The sequence below is a fragment of the Magnolia sinica genome, chromosome 14 (genome assembly GCF_029962835.1).
Source record: "Magnolia sinica isolate HGM2019 chromosome 14, MsV1, whole genome shotgun sequence".
Lineage (NCBI taxonomy): Eukaryota > Viridiplantae > Streptophyta > Magnoliopsida > Magnoliales > Magnoliaceae > Magnolia > Magnolia sinica.
The window spans coordinates 64,401,110-64,426,574 of record NC_080586.1 but is presented as its reverse complement, the minus strand read 5'-3'; the positions used below and the strand labels follow the sequence as shown (position 1 = coordinate 64,426,574).

Sequence of the window (25,465 nt, the reverse complement as noted above, 5' to 3'; positions counted from 1 at the left end):
AGAGTGTGGAAAACGACTTTTTGTTTCGTTCCCACAAATGGCGCCAATCTGTTAATGCAAAAAATTAACCCTTCCTACACTGTCCAGTCACTAACTTAGGCATCGGAGGGTCCCCGGCTCTAGCCAGGGTCTCCTTTGTTTCATCCTTGTGCAGGCGGTAGATCAGAAGGAAGGACCAGCAGTTTTTTGCATCAACACAATCATTTGGATTCTCCTCACATTCTGACGGTTTTCATGACCACTCTCCACTAAAGATCTTTAAATACTTCTTACTCTTACCGCCTTTTATATAACCGTTTGCGTACGACTGCTCCTTCATCGGCCACTTGAGCAATACACAACATAATCTAATATGCTCTGGTTACACTTATTGAGAAATCACCTCCATAAATGTATACAAAGCTTCAAATACATCATGCACATCCCTACAAATTACACGTGACACTTTCTGATTGGTTATTGATTGATTATTGCATGGCACGGCGATAATGACACTGAACAATGACCAAAATTTAAGTGATCCAACGACCACCCAACAAACTCTACATTAGTCTGGCTCCACAAAGCAGTGGTAGATAGACTTTGTTTCAATATTGATGTTACCAGATCAAGTGCGTATGTGGTGTGGGATCCATACTCATGGCTCAGTAGTGGACTTATAACAGTTTAAAATATTATTATTATTATTATTAAGTCTACATTCACATGCAATATTCAATTTTCATGATTGGATCCGGCAATCTTTTTGCATGGGTGAGATATCGATATCATATGAACACCGTGGTAGCCCACACACCAGCTAGTTGGACGTACAGTTCTAGCATTTCTCAATCACGTGTAGATGATCGGGTTTTAAAAAATGTTGAAGACAGAAGACCCCTCGACTATACCATTGGCAGAGTAGTACGCAATCTAAGCCGTCAAAATCACTAACCTAACTGTGAATGTAGTATTACAGGAAGTTGCACTGATATTGTAATATCGACCATCTGATTTTTATTCAAATTTGGACAGCTGGTTATTCTATTTCCAACCGTTCATTTGATAACTATTTTGGAGATTTGTTCCATCCAAAATGGGAGCCACAATTTGGATGGTCTGGATAGCTGTACATGAGTGGCATATTTAAGGGGTACAAGCCACCCCGCGGCCATTTTTTTAAATTGTGACCAAACTATTAGAGGAGTCAGCCCCATATACAATTTGTTTGTTTTTATTTTTTATTTTTAAATTTGTTTGATAAGAGGAGTAACCATTAAAAGGGAGCTATAATTTGAATGGTTTGGATTGGTAGAAATTTGAGGCTTAGATTAGATATTTGTTTATTTAATGGTGATATGATTGTCTAGATTAAAAATGGACAGTTAGCTCCTTAGATCTAAGTCTAATTAGATATCTGTACGGTTGATTTGTTAAATGACCAAGTAGATGAGCCGATGTAAAGATTGATAGATAAATTGTTGTGTTTTTTTAAGAATAAAATTAAATTTTAAAAATAAAAGTTAGTTTTAGAAAGTAAATAAATATATTAATTATTTAAACTTTTTATAAATAGTATGTATAGTCAGTCGGTAAGAGAAGAGGTTTTTGCTTATGCAACTAGGGTCCAAATCTCCTCGAGGATGGTGCGAAGCATCGTATATGGCGTGGGCTGTAGGGTTGCTTGGGCGTTTTTTGGTACTTTATTAGGCGCACTTTATGCACAAGATTTAAACTTTTGGGGACATGGTACAACTGGAATTGAACTAAGGTCTACCCTGATGTTTTATTACTTTTTTATTGATTGAGAGTAATTGTGACATGATTATACATGTGGTACCTCTGCCACGTGTTGCTCATGTGGATACAGTTTTTACTGGTAAATAACTGTTTTTGTCTGAATGGGTACAAAAATAACCGTCATGGGACAAAAAGTCATGTCCTTTCATGAAAGGCTATTGTTTGTTGTGAATGGGTGTGGATTTTTTGAAGAGACACATTAGCATCTCTTCAAGAAGAAATCCATAACCTTTCAATTGATATAAATCTTAGATACTATAATCAAGAAGTGAAATACTCTTAATTCTTAAGATTATATCATCTTCTGTACAATTACTTTCGATCTGACCTCTTGTTAAGTTTTTTTTTTTATGTCTTAAAGGCATATTGGTGTCAAAATTAGATATATGCTCAACACTTAAATGTGCAAATTTTTGTGTTGAAATTCGGATTGAGAGTTCATTGTATTCTGAGGACAATTTGTATATTTCCTTCGTTTGCACTTGCTAGAACTTCCAGAAAAATGGCAGCAAATTTGTCTTGAGAAATTGACTATTTAAGTCAATCCTTGAACCCGATACATCTGATCATCTTATTAGTTTTTTCTTCTATATTCCATTGTGTGCAAGATATTCTTTGTTTTCTAACATTCAAAAAAAATTTATTATCTTTTCACAATTGAGGCAATTCATTCCATTCAAGTTATGAACTAAGACTTTGTACGACTGGATCGTATCAACGATTAATTCTTCTCAAGATGGCAGCAGAAGATGCTTTTCTTTCTGACTACTTTCAAATTATCCTATATTCTTGATGATGATTTGTTTTTTCTATCCAAGCCAAAAGAAGACGACTCAGATCAAGTGAATGCAGAACGGAAGAAAATGAATGATGAGAATTTTCTATGCAAAGGTCATACCCTAAATACTCTCTCTAATTCTATCTATAATTCGTACCGTCAAATATCTTCTGTTAAAGATATGTGGACAAAATCAGATTAAAAATAAAAAACTGAAGATATCGGTACTCAGAAATTTCTGATCGACAATTATGTCTACTTCAAGTAAAAAAATGATAAGCCAATTCTTTCTCAAGTAACCGAACTACAGAACTTGGTTCATGAATTGAAGATTGGTGGTATATATCTTCCTGAAGAATTCCTTGTTGGTGTAGTAATAGCAAAATTACTATTATCATGATTTGATTATAAAAAGAAACTGAAACATGATGAGAGAAAGTACACTCTTGAAGGGCTTGAACAACATCTTCGTATAGAAGAAGAGTCCAGAAACCGAGACAAGAGAAAATGCTTCGGAAAATCATTCCAAAGCAAATATAGTAGAAGATGACAAGCCAAAATTTCAGAATTCTAAATCTAGTCCCCCAAAGAAAGATATAAAGTTTAAGAGAAAGGGAAAGAAAAATGGCAAATGTCACTTCTACAATAAGCCAGGACACCATATAAAGGAATGTCAACACAGGAAGAAGCAATTGAAAACTCAGGCTAACATGGTAGAAGACCAACTTGTAGCAATGGTTATTGAAGCTAACACGGTAATATCTGATGGTGGACGGTGGCTAGACACTGGTGCAACCATTCACATATTAAATGACCGAAACATCTTCAAGACCTATAAAGGTATTACAACTAGATAAGAAGTGAAGATGAGTAATAACTTTCATGCGAATGTTGTTGGAAAAGGAACAGTCGAGCTTCAGTTTACATCAGGCAAAAGATTGACACTAACAAATATATTGCATGTACCTAACATGTCTAAAAATCTAGTGTCAGGCGATCTTCTCAATAAGAGAGGATTCAAAATAGTGATTGAGTCTGATAAGTTAGTTATCACTAAGAATGGTATATTTATAGGCAAAAGATATTCATGTAATGGTATGATTAAACTAAATATTAATAATAATAATGATGTTTCCGTTTATATAGTGGATTCTGTTTCTTTATGGCATGCTAGACTAGATCATATTAATTATCATTCAATGAAAAGAATGATGATCTTAGGACTTATATCAAAATATGAAATACAACAACAAAGGAAATATGATGTGTGTGCCCATTTTAAAATAATCAGAAAATCATTTGGGACTGGCATGAGAAAATCACAACCCTTGGAGGTAATTCATTTCGATATTTGTAATTTAAATAATACCTTAACTCGTGGAGAAAAAATGTCTTTTATTACACTTATCGATGACTTTATTCGATTTTCCTATGTATACTTGATAAAATCTATAGATGGAGTCTTTGAAAAATTTAAGTTTTATAAGGCCGAAGTGAAAAATCAATTGAATGTAAAGATTAAGGCCCTTAGAAGTGATAGAGGAGGTGAGTACTCTTATAATGAATTTAATGATTTCTGTGAATCAAATGGCATAATCCATAAATTTACGGCACCTTACACACCCCAACAAAATGCCTTAGTGGAACGCAAAAATAGGATATTAGTTGAGATGATCAACTATATGATACTAATTTCTGAATTACCACTGAATTTGTAGGGGAAGTTTTGTTAATAGCAAACTATATTTTAAATGCTATCCCAGATAAAAAATTGGATACCTTCCCATATGAATTGTAGAAAAAGAAGAAACCATATCTTCATTACTAAAAAATATGGGAAAGTATAGTAGAATTTATGATTATTGATTCTAAGAGAGTAAAATTAGGTCCTGGAGGAATCGGTTGTGCATTTGTGGGTTATGGGATTAATAGTCCCGTATATAGATTTTTGGTCTTGGAACAATCTGCTTTTACTAACAAAAACATTATTATGGAGTCTAGGGATGCTATATTTTTTAAAAATACACTATATAAAAACTATATGAATAATCATACAAAAAAACAGGTTGATGGAAATATAATAGAATCAATGAACGAAGAACCTAACAGCTTTTATGATAAATCTAACATTCATCCAGAAAGAAATGAACCAAGGAGATCTAAAATGGCAAGAAAATAAAAAAAAAAAATTGGCCCAAATTTCTATATGTTCCTTATAGAATGGGATAAAAATGAAATAAGAAATGAGATTACTATACTACTAAGTATTAAAAGTGATCCATTAACACTTAGTGAAGCTCTCTCATCTCCTGATGTACAATTTTGGAGGGAAGCCATCAACGATGAAATAGATTCCATAATCTCAAATAACACTTGGTGTTTGGTCGATCTTCCATCAGGTTCAAAGCCTATAGGATGTAAGTAGATTTTCAAAAGAAAATTCAATCCTGATGGAACCATAAATAAATTTAAAGTTTGATTGGTAGCCAAAGGATTTAGACAAAAGGAATGTATCGATATTTTCAGTACATATGCTCTTGTTACTCATATATCTACCATTAAGACTTTAATTGCTATTACAGTAATTCACCACCTAGTAATCCATCAAATGGATGTCAAAACAACATTCTTAAATGATGATCTACATAAGGAAGTTTGGAACAACTTGAAGGGTTGGTTCAACCTGGGTAAGAGAAGAAAGCATATAAACTAATCAAATCTCTCTATGGGCTCAAACAAGCTCCTAAGCAATATCATGATAAGTTTGATCAAGTAGTACAATCTAATGGTTTTAGAGTAAACCAAGTAAATAAGTGTATATATATTAAAGGTCAAATCATTATCTGCCTATATGTAAATAATATACTAATATTTGGACCAAATGAGGACTGTGTGAAAGAAACTAAAAAGTTTCTAAGTACCAACTTCGACATGAAGGATATGGATAAAGCCAATATAATATTAGGTATTAAGATTTATAAGTTTAATGATGGAATAGTCTTAACACGATCTCGTTACCTATAAAAAGTGTTAAAGAAGTTTAATTATTATAATAGTAAACCGGTTTCAACCCTATTTGATCTAGGTATTAAATTAGTTAAAAATACTGGTATATATGAAGTGCAACAAGAATATGCAAGTGTTATTAGGAGTTTAATGTATGCAATGAATTGCATTAGACCCGATATAACATTCACAGTAAGAATGCTAAGTAGGTATACCAGTATTTCAGGACAAGTACACTAGAATGTGATTTCGAAGGTTTTAAAGTATCTAAGAGGAACCATAGACTATTGACTGCATTATAAACCATATCCCGCTGTACTTGAAGGGTATAACGATACAAGCTGGAATGTAAATAGCATAGAATCTAAATCTACAAGTGGCTGGATATTCATTCTTGGAGTAGGAACAATATCATGGGCATTTAAGAAACAAACGTGCATATCTCATTCTATAGTAGAAAGTGAGTTTATTGCACTTAGTGGTGCTTGTAAAGAATGTGAATGGTTAAGATACTTACTGATGAAAATCCCGTATTAGTCAAAACCTACTCTTGCCATATCCATCTTTTGTGATAGTAAGGCTACTCTTTGCCATGTTATGAATATGACTTATAATAGTAAGTTTAAAAATGTAGGTCTAAGGCATAACTTTATTAAAAGATTGCTCAGAGATGGAGTAATCACAGTGGAATATATTAAATCCATCATAAACTTAACAGATCTCTTGACAAAAGGTTTATCAAGAAATCAAATAAGGAGAATCACTAAAGAAATGAGACTAAGATCTATAAAGATATAACTTTCACTCTTGATGGCAACCCTACCTATGTTTTGAACTATATGCTAAGTTTAAAGGGACAAACAAATTAAATATGCGACTGAAACAAACATTAGAAAAAAAAATTTTAAGTCTCATTCCTAAAAGTCTAGTGTTTGATTTCTACATTTCATAAGAGACTGAGTATTAACTCTTAATAGATCTATAAGCAGACTTTGTTGAGATGAAACAAAATTATCTTTAATAGAAAATTTCTGGCCTTGTGTAGTGGATTTCAAAATCCAAGAAAATTATGCATGGGGACCAAATGGAATTCCATGCAACTAAATGCAATTCCATCCCTCCCACCTAATCCTAACCTTTCTCATCCTCTCCAAATGTTTGGATGGAATTGCATGGACCAAATACAATTCTATCCCACCTAATGCCATCTAATACTCTGTACAAAATGCCCCTCAGCGATCCAAGCTTATGGCGATAATCATGATACAATTCTATCCCACCTAATCCCATCTAATACCCTGCACAAAATGCCCCTTAGCGATCCAAGCTTATGGCGATAATCATGAGTCAAATGCGAATTGATTTCAAACTTTACAAGCTCACTCAGGCTGGTTATAGCTCGGGATCATTGGGTAGTTTTTTAGGCAAAAGTTTTTGCGCGGCGTTTGGAATTAATATCGCGACATTATCTGCAAATCTCGCGATAACATGGTAGTGCATTTTCTCGCGATATTTGATGTTTCAAAATCTCGGTGATTTAAAGAGAGAGGGAGCGTGTGCGTGTTTTAAAGAGAAGGGATTTAAAGAGACGAGGAAAGAGAAGAGAAGAGGAGGAGAGGAGAAGAGAAGAGAAAATGAGCGGAAGGGGGAAGCTAGTGTGCGTGACGGGTGCTTCTGGTTACATCGCATCATGGCTGGTGAAGCTGCTTCTCGACCGTGGCTACTCCATCAATGCCACTGTTCGCGACCCCAGTAATTTCTCTCTTCTTCCTCATGCTGTTTATGTCAATCCACACCATTAAAGTTGTTGGTAATGCTGTAGATGGGTCATAACCTCAACTCACGATGATTGCGTGATTCTAACAATCCGATTGGTGGCCTTTGAATGGGCGGTTAGAAGTAGTATTGATTGGCTGGATGAATACAAGTGGGAAAATCTGGTGACTTCGATTTTAAGGTCGATGGTTTTGGGTTTTGGCTACACCCACAATGGTTGAACGGTTTGGATTGGCCATATCAATGTTCATGTATGCTGAATTGGTTACTTCCATTTCATCAACAGTAAAGGGTGAACTAACAGGATTATTCGTTCTTATATAGCTCATTGCAACCGCAGGCTTGGGTTAGATTGGATTGTTGTTTTTTTCTTTTTGGAGAACATCTCACATGCAAGTAATTGTAGATGATTATAGTTGTGCAATTACATGTGTGTGTATGGCATCCAACAAATCATCAATCATGGCTGCCCCATGAAGATGAGTGCCCCAAAAATCAGGCTGACCTAATCACCAGGTGGGCCACAACGTCGGGAATAATGGAAAACCACCCAAAAATTTCCATCTGGTGGTTGCCTGCCTGATGGTTGGGTCAGTCTGATTTATTGAGTCCATTTTCATGGTGGGGAGACCCTGCAGGATGGGTTCAATGCTATACAGGATTTTGGGCTCCACATACAGCTATTGCATGATTCTCTCACGTACAAACTAGCTGTGAATGAGAGGTTCCTTTTATTCTGTTCCAGTTGGATTTTTCGTGGCTTGTTGTTGGATGGTTTTAGTGAATTTCATTAGAAACTGAATTATTTATATTAAAAGTATTATGTTCTTCATGGAATGATAAGTGTTATTTTTGTTGGATCTAGACTTCTGATGTGTCATTTGGTTCGTGTGGGGGAACTGGGGTCCATGGTTCTTTAATCTTGAAAGTTTGTCTCTGTTTTCCACCTCATATGGGGTTCAAAATTTTTTTTTTTCCAAATCATAAGATCCTTGAGAGCAATTATTTGGCATTTTTTTCCCCTAATAATTGCTGTTTCTTTCTCTTAACTGTCTATCTGTAGGCCACTGATTGAAAGGTTAGGAACCTCTTATCCATTAGTTTGCACACTTGGGTGTTGGTGCCTTTGGTTGTCTGTCTCTTCAACACTAGAATATTGAGTGATCTTTTAACCTAGTAGGTGCATGGAGAAAAGTGGAGAGATCATTGTCTTCTTCCCTATGATAATCCTTAAACTCACAAGGAGATAAAATCTCCAAAAATGAGAATAAAAACTGATATTATTCAATGATGGTGTTGTTACAATGTACTTAGTGCGCTTATATAAGCAAAGATGCTCTAGATGTAGGGAAGCGCGGAAGGTGAGCCCTCAAGATCTGACGCTCTACACGAGTTTTGGAACCCTCACAAAGCAGAATATTGATACTCCAACGGCCCGCCTATCTACTACTGGAGTAGATGGATCTGTTCACACCTCTGATCCTACGGTATAAGTGGTCCCGGATTGTGATCTATGGATCAGATCGTCCCAAGGACAAGCCAAAATGGACAGACTACTGTGCACACTATCTCTCTCTGTATACCCTCGGTATTTTTGATTGTTTTATGCGAGAGAGAGCGCATCCCTTTTTATAGGAAAGGAGGGAGAGATTGGATGAGATATGATGAAACCATATCATCCGGTCAAATCCCTATCTCCTATCATATTTCAAATTCAAAGTTGAATTTGAAATCTCAACCGAATAGAAAAGGCCGGAAGAAGCCTAAACATGTGGGACCCACCCACTAGTGATTGCTCACAGTGGGCCCCACTGGCCTACGTCCAACATCTCCCACTCAATCACATTGTGGGATAGGTACATAAAATTTGTCCATTTAACTCGCCTAATAACAATCAAAGACTAAACATCGCGATCAAAAGAATCAGAGGCATGGGACCAGCTGGATCACCGTAATCTTCTCACAGGTGCTTAAGTACTAAGTGACCACCTAACTAGTACTCAATAACCCAAGCTTTGAAATGCCTGTCTTAGTCGGCATGACCACACCGGATGGAGTTGACTCCCGACCTGGAGTACTCGGCCAACATACGCACTTATCCAACTTATCGAGTTATTCTGAAAACTTGATTTTTCACAAACTTCTATTGAAACCAATTTAAAGCAATGCTTATATATATATGCTTTTTAAGAAAAATATTGTTTGCAAAAGTCTAATAAAAACAACTCGATACTGCCGGCGGATAAGTCTTCAAGTGAGTATTTATAGTTCTAGAAACTTGGTGTAGCTGTCACGGGATCTTCCCCACGTAGATGTGTAATTTGGAATTAATTAAGCCGCTTTCCTAGCGTAATTGAGTCTGGCCAATCAAGGACCTTTCGTCATAGTACACTAAAGTAGCGACACTCAATCTCATCCTCATATACACAAGAGGAGGGTAGCTAAGGACACAAAGAGTCACCTACGGGACTGGCTACTCGCACGTTGCAATGATTAGATCGAATCAAAGTAATCTGTAGGTAATAGGTCCCAGCACGTGGCTACAATCCACGTCGTAAAGTAGACAATACTAGGTGAATGTCGGGTTTACAATACGCAGGTCATTCTACATGAGGTATGACTCATCTCATAACCTCATAACCTGGCTTTAATTTCAGGCCATAACATTGATCGCATGTAACGGAATGGTGTGATTATGTTATTCAACTTTATCAGTCTCATCTTCAATCTTTATAAGATGGTAGGCGGATACGACTCACTCATATCCTTATTCTTTATTATTCACAATAAAGGGAAGTTCATACCTCAATATATAAACATAGCCCCAAATGTACCTCTCTTGTACATTCAAGGTTGGTCAACCTGTGCGAGTGGGTGATCGGCCTGCCGACAAAAATAGAAATCCTACATGATTTCAAGGCAAATGCCAATAATCTTCATACCTAGTTATATTAGTGTTCAATACTGAATAAAAGGAATATATTATTCATTAATGAAAGATCAAAGGTACTACAAAACAAGTACATCAGTCAAGCTTTCCTCAATCCCATCTGCCTGACGTGGACCTGAAATAGATCTTTAGCTATAGGTTTCGTCATGGGATCAGCCATCATCTCCTCAGTAGGAATGTAGCTGAGGGCGACCTTCTTATCTCTTACTTGATCACAGACGTAATGATACTTGATCTCAATGTGCTTAGATTTCTGGTGGTGTTTAGGGTCCTTTGCCAAGTCAATGGCAGAAGTATTGTCTATCTTCAGCGATATAGGCTGATGAACACTCGGTACAACACTGAGACTCAATAGAAATCTGCGAACCCACACACACTCCTGAACTGCAGCACAACATGCAATATACTCGGCCTCCATAGATGAAAGAGTTGTGGATGTTTGTTTCTTACTCGACCATGAGATATCTCCTCCTCCGAGTAAGAATACATTTTCTAAAGTAGACTTTTCCTCGTCGGTGTCATTACCCCAAGCAGCATCTGAATATCCTTTGAGCTCGAGGCTCGTGCCTTCATAACACAACATTAGCTCTTTTGTTCCTCTGATATAGCGAAATATACGTTTGACGGCTTGCCAATGAGACTGTCCCGGGTTACTCTGATAATGGCTGACTATGCCAATTGCATAGCTGATATCTGGTCTGGTGTAAAGCATAACATACATTAAGCTCCCTATTGCGCTTGCATAAGGTACTAAGGACATAGCCAATTTCTCTGCTTCAGTTTGGGGACACGATTTCCTGTCTAGCTTGGTAGCTTTATCCATAGGGGTTTCAATAGCTTTTAAATTTTCCATCCTGAACCGCGTTAAGATTTTTTGTATATAGGTTGCTTAAGACAAGCCTAAAAATTTCTTAGGGCGATCCCTGATGATTTTTACCCCAAGAATAAAGTTGGCTTCACCGAGGTCTTTGATCTCAAAGTTCGAGAATAGCCAATCTTTAGTCGATATCAACAATTGCATGTCATTACCAGCTAAGAGGATATCATTTACATATAGAGATAGTATCAGAAAAGATCTTCCAGACCGTTTCATGTATACATAATGATCTTCTTCACTCGTCGTGAATCCAAAAGTGGTGATGGCCAAGTGGAACCTCATGTACCACTGTTTTGAAGATTGCTTCAGCCCATAGATAGATTTCAACAATTTGCAGACTTTCTTTGGATGCTTTTTGTCCACAACCCATGGGTTGTTACATGTATATTTCTTCATCCAAGTCACTATCTAAGAATGCGGTCTTGACATCCATCTGATATAACTCTAAGTTTAAACTTGTGACAATGGACAAGATCATGCGGATTGAGGAGAACTTTGCAACAGGTGAAAAGGTCTCCTCGTAATCAATGCCTTCTTGTTGTGTAAAACCTTTAGCAACTAATCGTGCTTTATACTTGTCCATTGTACCATCTACCTTTCTTTTGATCTTTAGTACCCATTTATTACTTATCGCTTTGCGATTGGAAGGCAGATTAACAAGTTCCCAGACTTTATTTTTCTCCATGGAAGCGATTTCTTCGTCCATAGCATTCACCCAATCAGCTGAGTTAGAAGATAATAATGCATCCTGATACGAATCAGGTTCATCATCATCAACCACAATGCAAGAGAATGTTTGCCCCTCAATATCGAAGTATCTTCGGGGAATCAATTCTCTTTCGCTTCGACGTAACTCAGGAGCCTGCTGAGATGTCCTCCCACTGTCCTGACGAACTATAGGAGTATCATCATCTGGAGAAGTAGAACTCTCACTCTCATGAGATACATCGGGTATTTCAAAAAGTTCTATTGGAGCCTTTTGCTTCATTCGGCTGGGGTATCTATTTTCAACGAAGGTCACGTCCGGGATTCTATCTCAATCCATCGTCCATGGTCCTCATAAACTAGAACGTATCCCTTTGAATGCATAGGGTACCGTATGAACACGCATTCAATGATTTTACTATCAAGTTTACCTTTATGCGGAGTAGGTAGCAAAACATATCCCAAAGATCCCCAAGGGCATAGGTTGGCTAGAGAAGGAATCCTCCCAGACCACATCTCATATGAGGTCTTAGGAATGGATTTGGATGGGACTCTATTAAGGACGTAGACGGCTGTTAACAGTGCGTCTCCCTAGAATGTGGTAGAGATATTGGCTTGTGCCATCATCGATCTAACTATGTCCAATAGTGTCTTATTTCTTCTCTCTGCAACACCATTTTGTTATGGAGTGTAAGCCATTGTGTACTGCCGAACAATTCCAACGTTTTCACAATATGATTTAAACGTTTTAGATGTATACTCGCCACCTCTATTAGATCGAAGAATTTTAATCTTTTTCTTAAGCTGATTTTCCACCTCAGCTTTATATTTAAGAAAACAATCAAAAGCCTCAGATTTGTGTGAGAAGAGAGACACATCCATAGCGCGAGTAATCGTCAATGAAAGTGACAAAATATTGACATCCGTTTCTGGCATGTACATTAAAGGGTCCACATATATCTGAATGGATTATCTCTAGTGTGCCCTTGGATCTAGCTGCTTTGGGAAATGGTTTCTATGAAGTCTTCCCGGACGCACAATGTTCACAAAATGACAAATCAACTTTGGATAAGGAGTCTAACAGACCAGAACGTACTAGTCTTGTCATACGATCCTTTCCGATGTGACCTAACCTCGCGTGCCATTTTTGAGATTCAGATACTACATTTTTATTCGACATAACAGATAAACAAGAGGGGCATTATCACAATCTACGTCTAGAATAAATAAATCTGAAATTAAATTTTTCCATGCAAAGATGAGGTTATTCAGTCTCAAAGAAACTCTTGTCCCGGAAAATCAAATATCAAAACCATCAAATAATAACCTAGAAACAGAAATTAAATTCCTACGCATCCCCGGTGCAAAAAGAGTATCACGAAGGATTATTGTTTGCCCTATGCGCGTATGGAGATGGAGAACGCCAATCCCCAGTACGTCTTCAACAGCGTTATTGCCCATGTACAACTTGTAACTTCCTTTGGCTACAGGCCGGATTCCTCGAGTCCTTGACGACTCTGTGTCACGTGCTTTGTTGCGCCTGAATCCAAAATCCACTCGTTAGATATAGTATCAACGGAAAGGATTTCAGAACAAACGCCTACATACAAAGTATTTTGTGACTGAGAAATTACCGTCTTTTTGTGGGCACACTGCCGAGCATAATGGCTAGAATTTCCACAGACAAAGCAGATTATATTTGTCTTTTTCTGCTTCTTCTTTTCATTCTCCTTCTTGAGATTTGGAGGAGGTGTTGTGGTCTTCTGTTCTTGATTATTCTTCTTCGTCTTCTTGCAAACTTTGGACTGTTTATTGTTAGCTTTCTGCTTATGGGTCTCTGCTACAAAGGCCTTGGCTGAACCTGGCTAAATTGCATTCATTTCAACCTCACGTACCAAGTGGCCACAAAAGTCTCTAAACGTAGTGATAGAATCAGTATGGTTCAGAATTCTTTTGATTTGGGCTCAAGATTCAGGCAAGGAACGGTGCATGGCTATAATCTTCTGATTTTCAGTCAATTTACACCCAACATTCCTAAGGGCACCTATCATTTGCTCCATCTTACGAATATGATCTTTGATGTGGCAGCCAACAGGCATCCTGTACTCTTGGAATTCTAATTCCATTGCCCCAACTCTCGTATCTGACTTCTGCGCATAGGCATCTGTCAGTGCTTCTTAGATTCCCTTAGCGGTTTCATGCATTTCATATGTAGGTATGAGTTCTTCGTGCATAGTGATAAGAAAGACATTACGGGTTGAACGATTTTATTTTCGCCACTTATTATAGCGAGTCATTGCAACCCTATGTTCTTGTAAATTTCCGTTTTCAGCTAAGATGGGTTCCTCTTGAACTATATCGAGTGTGTGAGATACGTCGTCCTAGTCTAGAAGGCATCGCACCGTGCGGGACCAGTCTTCGTAGTTGTTGCCGTCGAAATGTTGTCCTTTCAGCTGTTCAACGATTAACGCTTTGGTGACCATCTCTACATTGCATAAGTATCACTACTTAGCTATGATCTAAGGTATTGACACTAATGATCAGCATTTTTACGTGTTATATAAATTTTCAAAGTATAAAAGTAGTAAACACATCTTAATGAGATCTGAAAGTCCACATACCCGAATGGACGGTGTAGAATAATCAAGTTCTCTATTTAAGATGAGTTTAATGCTTTTATAAGAATAAATTTGTATAACGTGCAACCTTTCATTATTGGTTGCATGCATCATTTGGTGAAGGAGAATAAACTCCCACTCAGGTTATGCACAACCTATTTTTAGGGAGGATTCTAGCACTAAGTTTTTCTATATGTTCCAATGAAAAATAAGGAGTGCTTATAACTAAACACATTAAGCCTAATTATTTCATACATATAATCATCATCATCATAAAAAAAAAAAAGTGCTAAGATATCAGGAGAGTTCTATCTTCACCTGTGATCATGACCATTAGTGATGGATCCGATCATTACCGATAATGATCATTGTTGATGATGGATCCTTTCATCAACATTGATCATCATGGTTGATGATCGTTTCGATCACTAATGAGCTCTAGATCAACAATGAAGAAGATATTATAAAGGAAACAATATTCTTGATATGTGTCCATCATCCTTCAACAGATCTACACATGTGTGCATAACAACATGTGTACAATATTACATGTGTACAGAACAACATGTCTATAGAACAATACGTGTACATAATTGTAAACATGGATCTGATGTGTATACATGCACATCATACAAGTATGGTGAAACTCGTCACCAGCAACTTACGTACACATGGTGTAGTTCAATACAACAACTATTGGTGGATATTATGTATACGCATGGGGTACAGTATGTGTACCATTCCATAAACCAATAGAATGGTATGCAGTACGTGTATACTAAACCAAAATCTAATCCACCGAAACGTATATACATGTTTACCACTTAAGGATATACATATGATATATATATATATATATATATATATCATCTCATCCATCGTACACATGTTGATTCGTTACTTTTGGAAAAACTTGGATTCCAATCCAAAAAAAAAGGTTGGGTCACTTACCTTTTTAGATGACAATAATCGGAGATCCGCCGTTAAATGCTCTGATACCACTGTAGGGAAGTGTGGAAGGTGAGCCCTCAAGATCTGACGGTCTACACGAGTTTTGGAACCCTCACAAAGCAGAATATTGATGCTCCAACGGCCTGCCTATCTACTACTAGAGTAGATAGATCTGTTCACACCTCTGATCCTATGGTATAAGTGGTCCCGGATTGTGAACTATGGATTAGATCGTCCCAAGGACAGGCCAAAATGGACAGACTACCCTGCACACTATCTCTCTTCGTATACCCTCGGTATTTCTGATTGTTTTATGCGAGAGAGAGCGCATCCCTTTTTATAGGAAAGGAGGGAGAGATCGGATGAGATAGGATGAAACCATATCATCCGGTCAAATCCCTATCTCCTATCATATTTCAAATTCAAAGTTGAATTTGAAATCTCAACCGAATGGAAAAGGCCGGAAGAAGCCTAAACATGTGGGACCCACCCACTAGTGATTGCTCACCAGTGGGCCCCATTGGCCTACGTCCAACACTAGACTCCTAATTTGACTCAAAATAGAAAACTTTCCAAATTAGCAAAATTTCTAAAAGGGAATTTTGCAAAATAGTACCTTATTAATATGGTATTTACATCTTGGTACCATTGTTGTCATGTGCGATCGCATATGCGCATATCCATATGCAGATCGCATATGCAATCTGGCACATATGCGATCGCATATGTTGCATATGCGAAAATATGCGATTGCATACAGCATATGCAATCGCATATTGGCCATGGCACATTGAATTTTTATTTTTATTTTTATTTTTTTGCAAAAAAAATAACATTTTGTATATAAAAAGGCTTCCAAATCTCCTCCATTTGTAATATTCTCACTCCAAAACTCTCTTACTCTATTTTTCTCTTACATTTCTTAATTACAAGTCTTAATCTCCCTCTCTCTTGTATTTCCTACATCCAAGTGATCTTAATCTCTCTCTCTCTCTCTCTCTCTCTCTCACATTCCCTCTCTCTTGGAAGTTGGAAGATGAAGATTCAAGCACTTTTAAGTTTCAAGGAAGATAGCTTGTTGGTTTTCTACCATAATAAATAAATAGCTTGTTGATTTTGTTGTTACTTCTTGTTAACTATATTGTTAAATGTGGATGACTTGATGTTTAATTCATTTTATCTCTTTCAAATGTATTTTAAATATGTAAAATTAGTTATCTATTAACTTAGAAAAGTTCTCCTCAGTTTCTTATATATTCTTTTTACAATTTTTTGATTATATATAAATTTTTCAAAAAAAATAAAATTGCTATCGCACATGATCGCATATGCGATTTGACAACATTGCCTGGTACCTTTTTTAATTAAGTTTTCATTAAGCTACCTCATTAATCAAGCTATTGTTAAATGTCAACTAGGTACCTATTGTTAGTTTTCTCTGTCTTTCGTCAGTTTAAAGTATGATTTTTCCTAAATGATGAAAATGCCCACCAACTGGAGCCTTTAACCTGGACGTGGATTGCATACGGTACACTATGGGCCCCACTATGATGTACGTGTTTAATGCATGCTGTCCATCCAATTTGGTAGATCATTTTAGGGCACGAGCCCAAAAATAGGTAGATCCAAATCTCAGCTGAACCACACCGTAGGAAACAACTGTGATGAATGCCCACCATTAAAAACTTCATGTGGGCTACAAAAGTTTTGGATGAAGTTGATATTTTCTTTTCCCTTCATCTAGGTCTCTGTCCTTATCAACATGTTGGATGACAAATAAACAACATGGCGGGCATTACGGTGGGTCCTAAGAAGTTTTTAATGGTGGGCGTTCAATTAGCAACGTTTCCTATGGAATGGTCTAGTTGAGATTTGGATCTACTTAATTTTTGGGTTCATGACCTAAAAGTAGCTGGAAAATGGATGGACGACATGGATATATGATAAATACATCAAAGTGGGCCCCACGGTCAGGGTAGCACGGTGTTGGGTGAAGCCAAGGTTGCACCTAATCCAGAATGCTTTAACTTGCGGCAAAGACGGACACATATTGCCTGTGCTCCCGAGACTTCCTGTAGTCGGAAGTTGTGTGGGCCTACAAAGATTTCCATAACAAATCCACTCCGCATCAGTTTTGCAAGACAAAAATAGGACATGAATCAAAAAATTAGGCAGATCCAAAACTCATGTGGGCCACATCACACGAAACAATGTGGATTGGACTCCCACCATTGTAAACTTTTTGGGGGCCACGGAAGTTTTGTATTAGGATGATATTTGTGCCTACAATTTATCTGAGTGGTAATAACCCTCTGAATGGTTTGGATATCGTGTAAACATCATGGTCGGCTCCAGGAAGGTTTCAACGGTGGACGTTTGCGTTTCACTATTTACACCCCGTTTGATACCTTGGTTTTGGTGGTAAATGGGTGTGTTTCAAATCCAAATAATTGCTTTTTGTGTTTGGTAGCCTTCGATTTGGAGGTAAGTGAAATAAGAGGTATTTCAAATATACCTTTTTAATGAGTTTTGAAATCTCGGCAAAATGCTGAGACTCCGGTGTAATCCAAAGGAAATGCCTTTTTTGCGTCCTTTTTAAGGGCAATAGATTTACACATGTAACAAAGGTGTCTCTAGGCTACTAATCCATTAGACATATGATACCCCAAAACAAATCAATTATTGGCTCCAAAACTAAATCACATCAATAGAATGATCTTAACCATCCAAGCATTGTACATCTAAATGGACGGTTAAAAAACGTCGGTGAGTCACTTGTTTGTGATCCTTGCATTTGTGGCCCACCTAAGGGTCATAATTTCCTCTTTTTTGGCCAAAGTATATATTTTAATGGGCTTATTACAAATTTTCCATCAAATATCACACACACACACACAAATTTGGGATATGAAAGCTATTTACCTAATCAAATCTAAGTCCCATGAATATACCGAAGAAATCCAATGCCCTCCAAATACAAGCTCCCAAACAGAAGATTTGGATTCTAGTGTATTTGGAATCATCTTGATTCCAATGTAATTGTGATTTGGATTCCAATGCATTCCAAATCCAAGCCCCCAAATGGGCCCTTAATGTGGTGTGGCCCACATGAGTTTTAGATCTGCTCGATCTTTAGAATCCTATCCTATTGTGGTCTGGCAAAACTGATGGTCGGAGTCAATTGTGATAGGTATCTCTGTGGGCCCCACATCGTTTCCGACTACATGAACTTCCTGTGTCCAGGGCACAAGTAATTCATGTCCAACAAGGACACCAAAGTGGCACCTTTAACCTGGATTGCATATGGAACTCCGTGGGGCCTGCCATGATGTATATATTTAATTCACATTGTCTATCCATTTTTCCAGATCATTTTAGGTTATTAGCCCGAAAATGAAGCAGATCCAAATATCAGGTGGATCACTTTGCATGAAATAGTGGTGATGAATGCCCACCATTAAAAACTTCTTGTGTGCCACAAAAGTTTTGGATCAAGCTGATATTTGATTTTTCCCTTCATCTAGGTCTGTGTGACCTAATCAACAGGTTGGATTGAAAATAAACATTATGGTGGGCCGTAGGAAGTTTTTAATGGTGGTTATTCAATCACCACTGTTTCCTATGGTATGGTCCACTTGAGATTTGGATTTGCCTCCTTTTGGGCTCATGCCCTAAAAATGATATGGAAAAATGGTTGGACAACATGGATACATCATGGTGGGTCCCATAGAGCACCGACAAGTTATCATGTACCTATTACTATGCAACCACCTATGTGCATAGATTTTTTTTCTCATTTTTTAGAATTCTGTTTATTTATTTGTTTATTTTTTATTTTTTTGAAATAATAACACATTTACATCTAGGTACCTATTTAATTCTTATTAAGCAAGCTCATTAATTTCTGGGCATTTCCGTCATTTTAAGAAAATTCATTCTTTAAATTGAGAGACGTTAGAGAAAACGAATGGAAGGTACTTGTTTGACAATAACTTGATTAATGAGGTAGCTTAATGAAAACTTATTAAAAAAAGGGTACCGGGATGTAAATATCATATTAATGAGGTATTTTTTTTGTAAAATTCCTTTTCTAAAATATTAAACCTACTAAAAATAGTTAAAGATGTATAATCCTACCCAAACTCGTAAATACTCTTATGCGACTTAAAGCAAAGACTTTGGACCACAATCAGATTGTTAAAACCCTAAAAATAGGAAAAACGTAACTTACTAGAAAGTGAATGATTTCACTTCAAATTCAAATTTCATCCCTGAAACAATTGAATTTTGTTAATCCGTTTGGGGCCTGATGAACCTCGGTTGATTGGCCAGGACGTAGTGCTTGTTGTTAGCTTTCCAATGACATATTATATGTGAGAATCCGATAACTGGTTGCAAAAGTATGGCTGTGCGTTTTGGCCTTTTCGTCCTAAATCAAACTTTTCGGTCCAAAATCTTTCAATTCTGACTGTCCACAAAGTTGTCCTTGTTCTTTATCATTTTTGGAATCTCTCCCGGCGAAATCTGGAATGTTTGTTGTTCTATAGCTTGTCTTGCAACTGCATGAGACATGTTTTTCATGTTTGCTGGTAGAATGTAACAGCATTTAAAAAAAAATAAAATTATTCAACTTGGGACTGATAATGGAGGGAAAACCACCCACATCTTGGAGGGAACTAGTTTCCTTAAAACCATCAATTTGGAAGGCCATCTTGCTGCTGCTAATCACTGTATGAATTAGACAGATAAGCCAAGATTTGGCTTGTTGGATCCCGGGTAACATTGTTTAAGATACGACTATTACATAGCTGTTTATTTATTTATTTTTTTAATTTTAAGTTTTTGTTTTTGTTTGTAAATATTCTGTGATATATACCATGTAAAGTCCTAGAATCTCGTGTTGTGTCACATTTTTCATAATCGAATGTCAGCTCAAAATGAAGAAAAAAAAGAAAAATGGAAATAATGACGCATTTAAGCATCTTGGCCCAAGCAAAGTGCATATCAGACCCAATGTTGTTAACATCATTATTGTATCGCAAATTGTAACAAGGCTTGAATCGCGTCGAATCACAAATCTTATTACAAATAGTAGGATTTTTTTTTCTTTTTAATTTTCTTAAAATATTGAAAAATATTTGTTAAAACATAAATAAATCAGAAAAAGTTAGGAACTCATCAATCATCCATTTCTATCAACGGGCACCAAGAGAAGTAATGCATGTCATGATTTTTGCAATTGAGAACTTGTATGAGGTATGCATATTATGATAATGTTAAAGGATTCTTGTCTTTCCTTTATGTTTTGTGTTCAAGAACTTACATTAAAAACATACAAGAGTTCTTTGATAATTTTGCCTTTTTGAGTGTAGAATCATGTTGGAAAAGTGGCATTCAATTCTATTGACCAAAGGAAAAGATATTGTGATGTCATTGTGTTGGATTTTGGAATATCAAAATCCCCAAGTCTCCTCTTTCTCTCAAAAGACAAAAATGAGGATTTCTAGTAAGGGAGGGCTTTTACATGTTTTAAAAGCAAAGGGGTAAAAAACAAGAAGAAAGAAACGTATAAAATGAAAATTTGAATTTATATGTAAATTTCAGCCCCATTTATGCAATCCACATTTATCTTACTATATGTACGATTCAATGCGATTCATACCATTCGGTATGATTTTTTTTGGGATTTGCCATTTGAAGTTACAATTCAAATCGTGTGGTGTGTGATACAATATGACTGTATGATTGATATTGCAAAACTCACGATTTTGACTTCATTGATTAGACCTGGTACCAGCTGTATTTGCTGGTGAGGTCGCATCTAGGCTGAGATGCACGTGAACACCCCGGAGATGGCAATACACCCCCATATTGTGTCTCAGGTTGTGCTGGTATGGAGATGTATCAGCCATTGCACCCGATACATCTCTATTTGTTCAATACACAGCAGCTTAGTTTAGCCGCTCTGCTTATATTTTGTGAATTGTGATAGATCCAGAATCAAGTTCTAGAACTCTCTCATGCGTTGATATTTAATGATGGCTTGGGTCCCCACTTCCCATTGATAGGGCAAACAAGTTGTCATCTAATTGTTCTAGTGCAAATTCAGTGATGAATCTAGACAAAATGCCTTTCAATGTTAATCTTGCTGCTCCATTAATTTACGACTACTAGGACAAACATCTATCACACAATAAATTTTCATGTCTTGATTTTATCTTTCAACAGATGTAAGATGTTAACCTCGTTCTTGTTTATTCATAAAATCTGACTATATGACATTGCAGATGATCCCAAGAAGACAGAACACTTGCGTTCACTGGATGGAGCCAAAGAAAGACTTCATTTGTTCAAAGCAAACTTGTTGGAAGAGGGAGCCTTTAATGCTGTGGTCAGTGGGTGTGAAGGGGTTTTCCATACAGCATCCCCCTTTTATCATGCTGTCACGGATCCGCAGGTTTGTCCCATATTATTTTCTTTCTGATAGCCTTGTTCAAGTGCTTACCATAGATTTTAGTTTTTGATTTAGAGGTTTGCTAAGTGCACATGTGCGCAATAAAGCTTGTGCACACGCCACAAATTTGCCAGCATGGCACATACGTGCGAGATCTTTTACATGTTTTACCAAAAATAAAATATGGCCCAATTAGCATGTGGTCCTTAGTTTTGAAAAAAAGTGGATGGGTTAGAGAACTTTAGTCAAGTTTTTCACAGCTGTACATTTATTTTGCAAACTGTGGCTCACCTGACAAGTGGATCAACCTGATTCTTGGGCTAAGGCATCAAGATAGTGGAGCTGTTCTGATGGATGGATTGGGTCTTGGATCTATTGTGACATGATGGCACATGTGTGGCGTGTACCTGAGCTGTATTGCACATGCGTGTGTGCTTACAAAAAGCCATTTTATATATTATCAAGTTTTGGTTCTTTACTTTATTCTGTGCACATTTCTCGTACAATGAGATCGTTATATTTTTATCCCCTTGCCTTTTCCTTGGTTCTTTCCTTTGACAACCTTATTTTGCATGATCTACTGTGTGACCATCTTGTCTATGATCATTGCCTGATCTCCCACATCTTGGGCTTTATATTCTTGCTTTCCTCATTTTTGTTACACTTCTGGTTTGTGAAGTTGATGTACTGGCCAATGTTTATTTTTGTTCTATAGTTATGTATCTTTGGTATGCAATCTATGGTCAGCGACATTAAAATAAAATGTTTCTGGTTGAGATTTGCATAAGCAAAAGCCGAGAATGATAAATTTAGGGTATAAACACTAGAATAGTGATGCAGGATGGATGTTGAAAAGATGTTGATGAAGATGATTTGTATGTTGAAGGGTGAGGATGTAATGAAGCACGAAAGATGAAATTGAACTTTTTTTTTTGAGAGGTAACAACATTTTATTAAGAAGCTTGCCAAACGTGAGAAAAGAATACAACCCAAGAACGAACCCAAGACACTACAAATGAAGGATCAGCTGAAGCTGCCTATACATTCCCTGCGTAGTCCGAAAGAAGGCCTTTGATTTTACTAATGACCTCACCAAAATCTTCATGATTGTTTCGAAAACACCGCCCATTTCTAGCACCCTAGATCACCCAAAACATGGCCATAATTAGGAGTCTCCACGAGGCTTTGCCCACCCCACCAGCTCCTCCCCCATGCTAAGCCCATAGCAACATCCTGTCTGATTTCGGCATTACCTAGGCCATATGAAATAAATCCAAGAAGTGACCCCACACTCTAGCGGCAAACGGTTAAATGGATGAAGAGGTGGTCGATCATCTCCTCACTCTCCATGCACATTAAGCAAACATTGGGGAGGACAAGAGCTCTTCTCTGCAGATTGTTGACTGCAAGGATCCTCTTTCTTCCAATGAGCCAAACAAACACCATGACATGAAGCAGTTCACCATGGAACCAATCATGGAAAGGAGATGTCGGAAGGTGACACACTGACTCAGAAGTCAGAAATGATGCTGCAGAGAGATTTAATGGAAAATTGTCTAGATTGGTGCCTCCTCCAATATATGTGGTCCTCCACCTAAATCGCCGACTTAGTAGATTTTTGGATATCTAGCAGCCCTGCCACTTCACCAATCTCATATTCCGACAGGTTCCTCCAACATAGGGGGGACCACACCACTCCTAACTTGTGAACAGTTAACAATCCGCAACCACAATGAAACGATCGATGACTAATCGGGCAATTCTTGGGAAAAGGTCTTGAAGTACTCCATCTCTGCACCAAACATCAACCCAAAAGCTGATATGCTTTCCACTCCTGAGATTGAACTTTTGACTCGTGTAGATTAGAATATGTACCATTTTTTTATATGATTGATTCCATCGCTCTTATATGGATTCAGTTAAAAAAAAGGAGGGAAAAAAAAACCTGAAAGAAAAGAAAAGAAAGAAAAGAAGAGATCCAACCATCATTATTGTCATCAAAACCTTATCCTAGTCGTCGGCCACATACGTCTTGTTTTATCATTCCACTCTATCAAAGGCCATAACTTAGCCTAGACCATAGGTCATCAAGTCTTTTCTTACTACATATATATATATATATATATATATATATATATATATATATATACTTTGAAATGTTGGCTATTCTTGAAGGTTAACACTTGGGATTTCGGAAAACGAGTACTAAACTCGGGTTACGAAATCCGGGGCGTTACAATCATATCCGTATATAGGATCTTATTATTAATTTCTATTTCATGCCTACTCAAATATTTACAGTCATTTGTCATTTCTCTTAGCATGGTTAGGAACATATCATATATGATGGGGACATCAGAGGACTTGCTCGGGTGTACCAAAGATGGAGACGACCACCCACGTCAGCGCAACTTTCTTTGTGGATGGGAGACGAGTTCCAGATGGGGCCCGCCAGGCCATTTTGAAGACCCCACATGCATTGGACATGCATCAGGAAGACTCCACGTTGGGATGATGCATGTGAGCTGCTTTGAAGATCATTTTAGTCATAGGATTTCTATTACGTGTCGATCCGACTGTTGGATCTTGTCAATTAGGCCTTCGGGCCACCAAATCTTTTAGATTTGGGCCCCTTGGACCCTGATATTGTTTTCTTTATATTTTTTGTTAATTTTAGGAGTTATTTGATGGTTGAGATTGATAATATATATTTTAGTTTTCTTATTTTGAATAACGGCAGATGGGGGGTGTTCCGACCCTAGTGGTGTTATTGAGAAGAAAAAAAGAAGAAGAGTGGAGCTCTCTTGTGTGAAGGAATTTGCCTCCTTATTTTCTAGGGTTTTTTTTTTTTTTTTAAAAACCTTCCGTTCCAATTAAATTGTGGAAGGGTAGAAGCTTGTTTGGTGGTGGATTTCCCGAGGTACATCCTTCCTCTTCCTCATCTTCGAAAGGTATTCTTCTTCTTACATCCTCTCTCTTCTTCGAAAGGTATTCGTCTTCTTCTCTTATCTTCGTCTTTTCTTTTCCATTACAATCTTCTAAACCCTAGATCTTCAATTTCTTATTTTCCCCAATTTCTAAAAAACCCTAATTCCAAAATCTCCAATTCCCATAAACCCTAATTCTCCATATTTCAGATTTTCCCCTTCATAACCCTAATGATAAAACCTACAAATCTGTCCCTTTAGTGTGGAACGCGCCTATGCTAAATTGGAAGTTCTATCCTTCAATTGGTCCTAGTTTTAATTGATTTATGTGATTCCTTGGCATGCGGGCATGTGATTTATGATGAATCAGATTTTATTTCCTATTGTTTACTCTTAATTACTTGGTGGATTAACATCTTTTGTTAATTGAATTACTCCATGGACTCTTTCATAATCTCCACATTGCATGCTAGCATTAAATCATGTGTCCTGCATCAAATTTGGTATCAGAGCCCATAAGTTTAGCATAAGATTTTTTTGTTGCATCTAGGTTAGAGTCACATCTAGGGTTAGTAGAGTATTGATTGCATATAGGATCATATTGCTGAATTTTTGTTGGAGTATGTTGTTGCTGAATTTTCAGT

The 25,465-nt window shown here is 37.1% G+C and overlaps 1 protein-coding gene across 1 annotated transcript in view; it reads left to right on the top strand.

The window, feature by feature from the left end:
- Positions 1–7,144: 7,144 nt before the first annotated feature.
- The window catches only part of LOC131225924 (phenylacetaldehyde reductase-like), a 60,647-nt gene continuing 42,326 nt past the window's right edge, over positions 7,145–25,465 (top strand). Inside the window, exons 1-2 of the mRNA XM_058221535.1 lie at positions 7,145–7,315; positions 21,728–21,897. Of these exons, the coding sequence (XP_058077518.1) occupies positions 7,198–7,315; positions 21,728–21,897 (288 nt within the window). The 5' untranslated portion in view covers positions 7,145–7,197. The remainder of the gene's footprint in view (positions 7,316–21,727; positions 21,898–25,465) is intronic.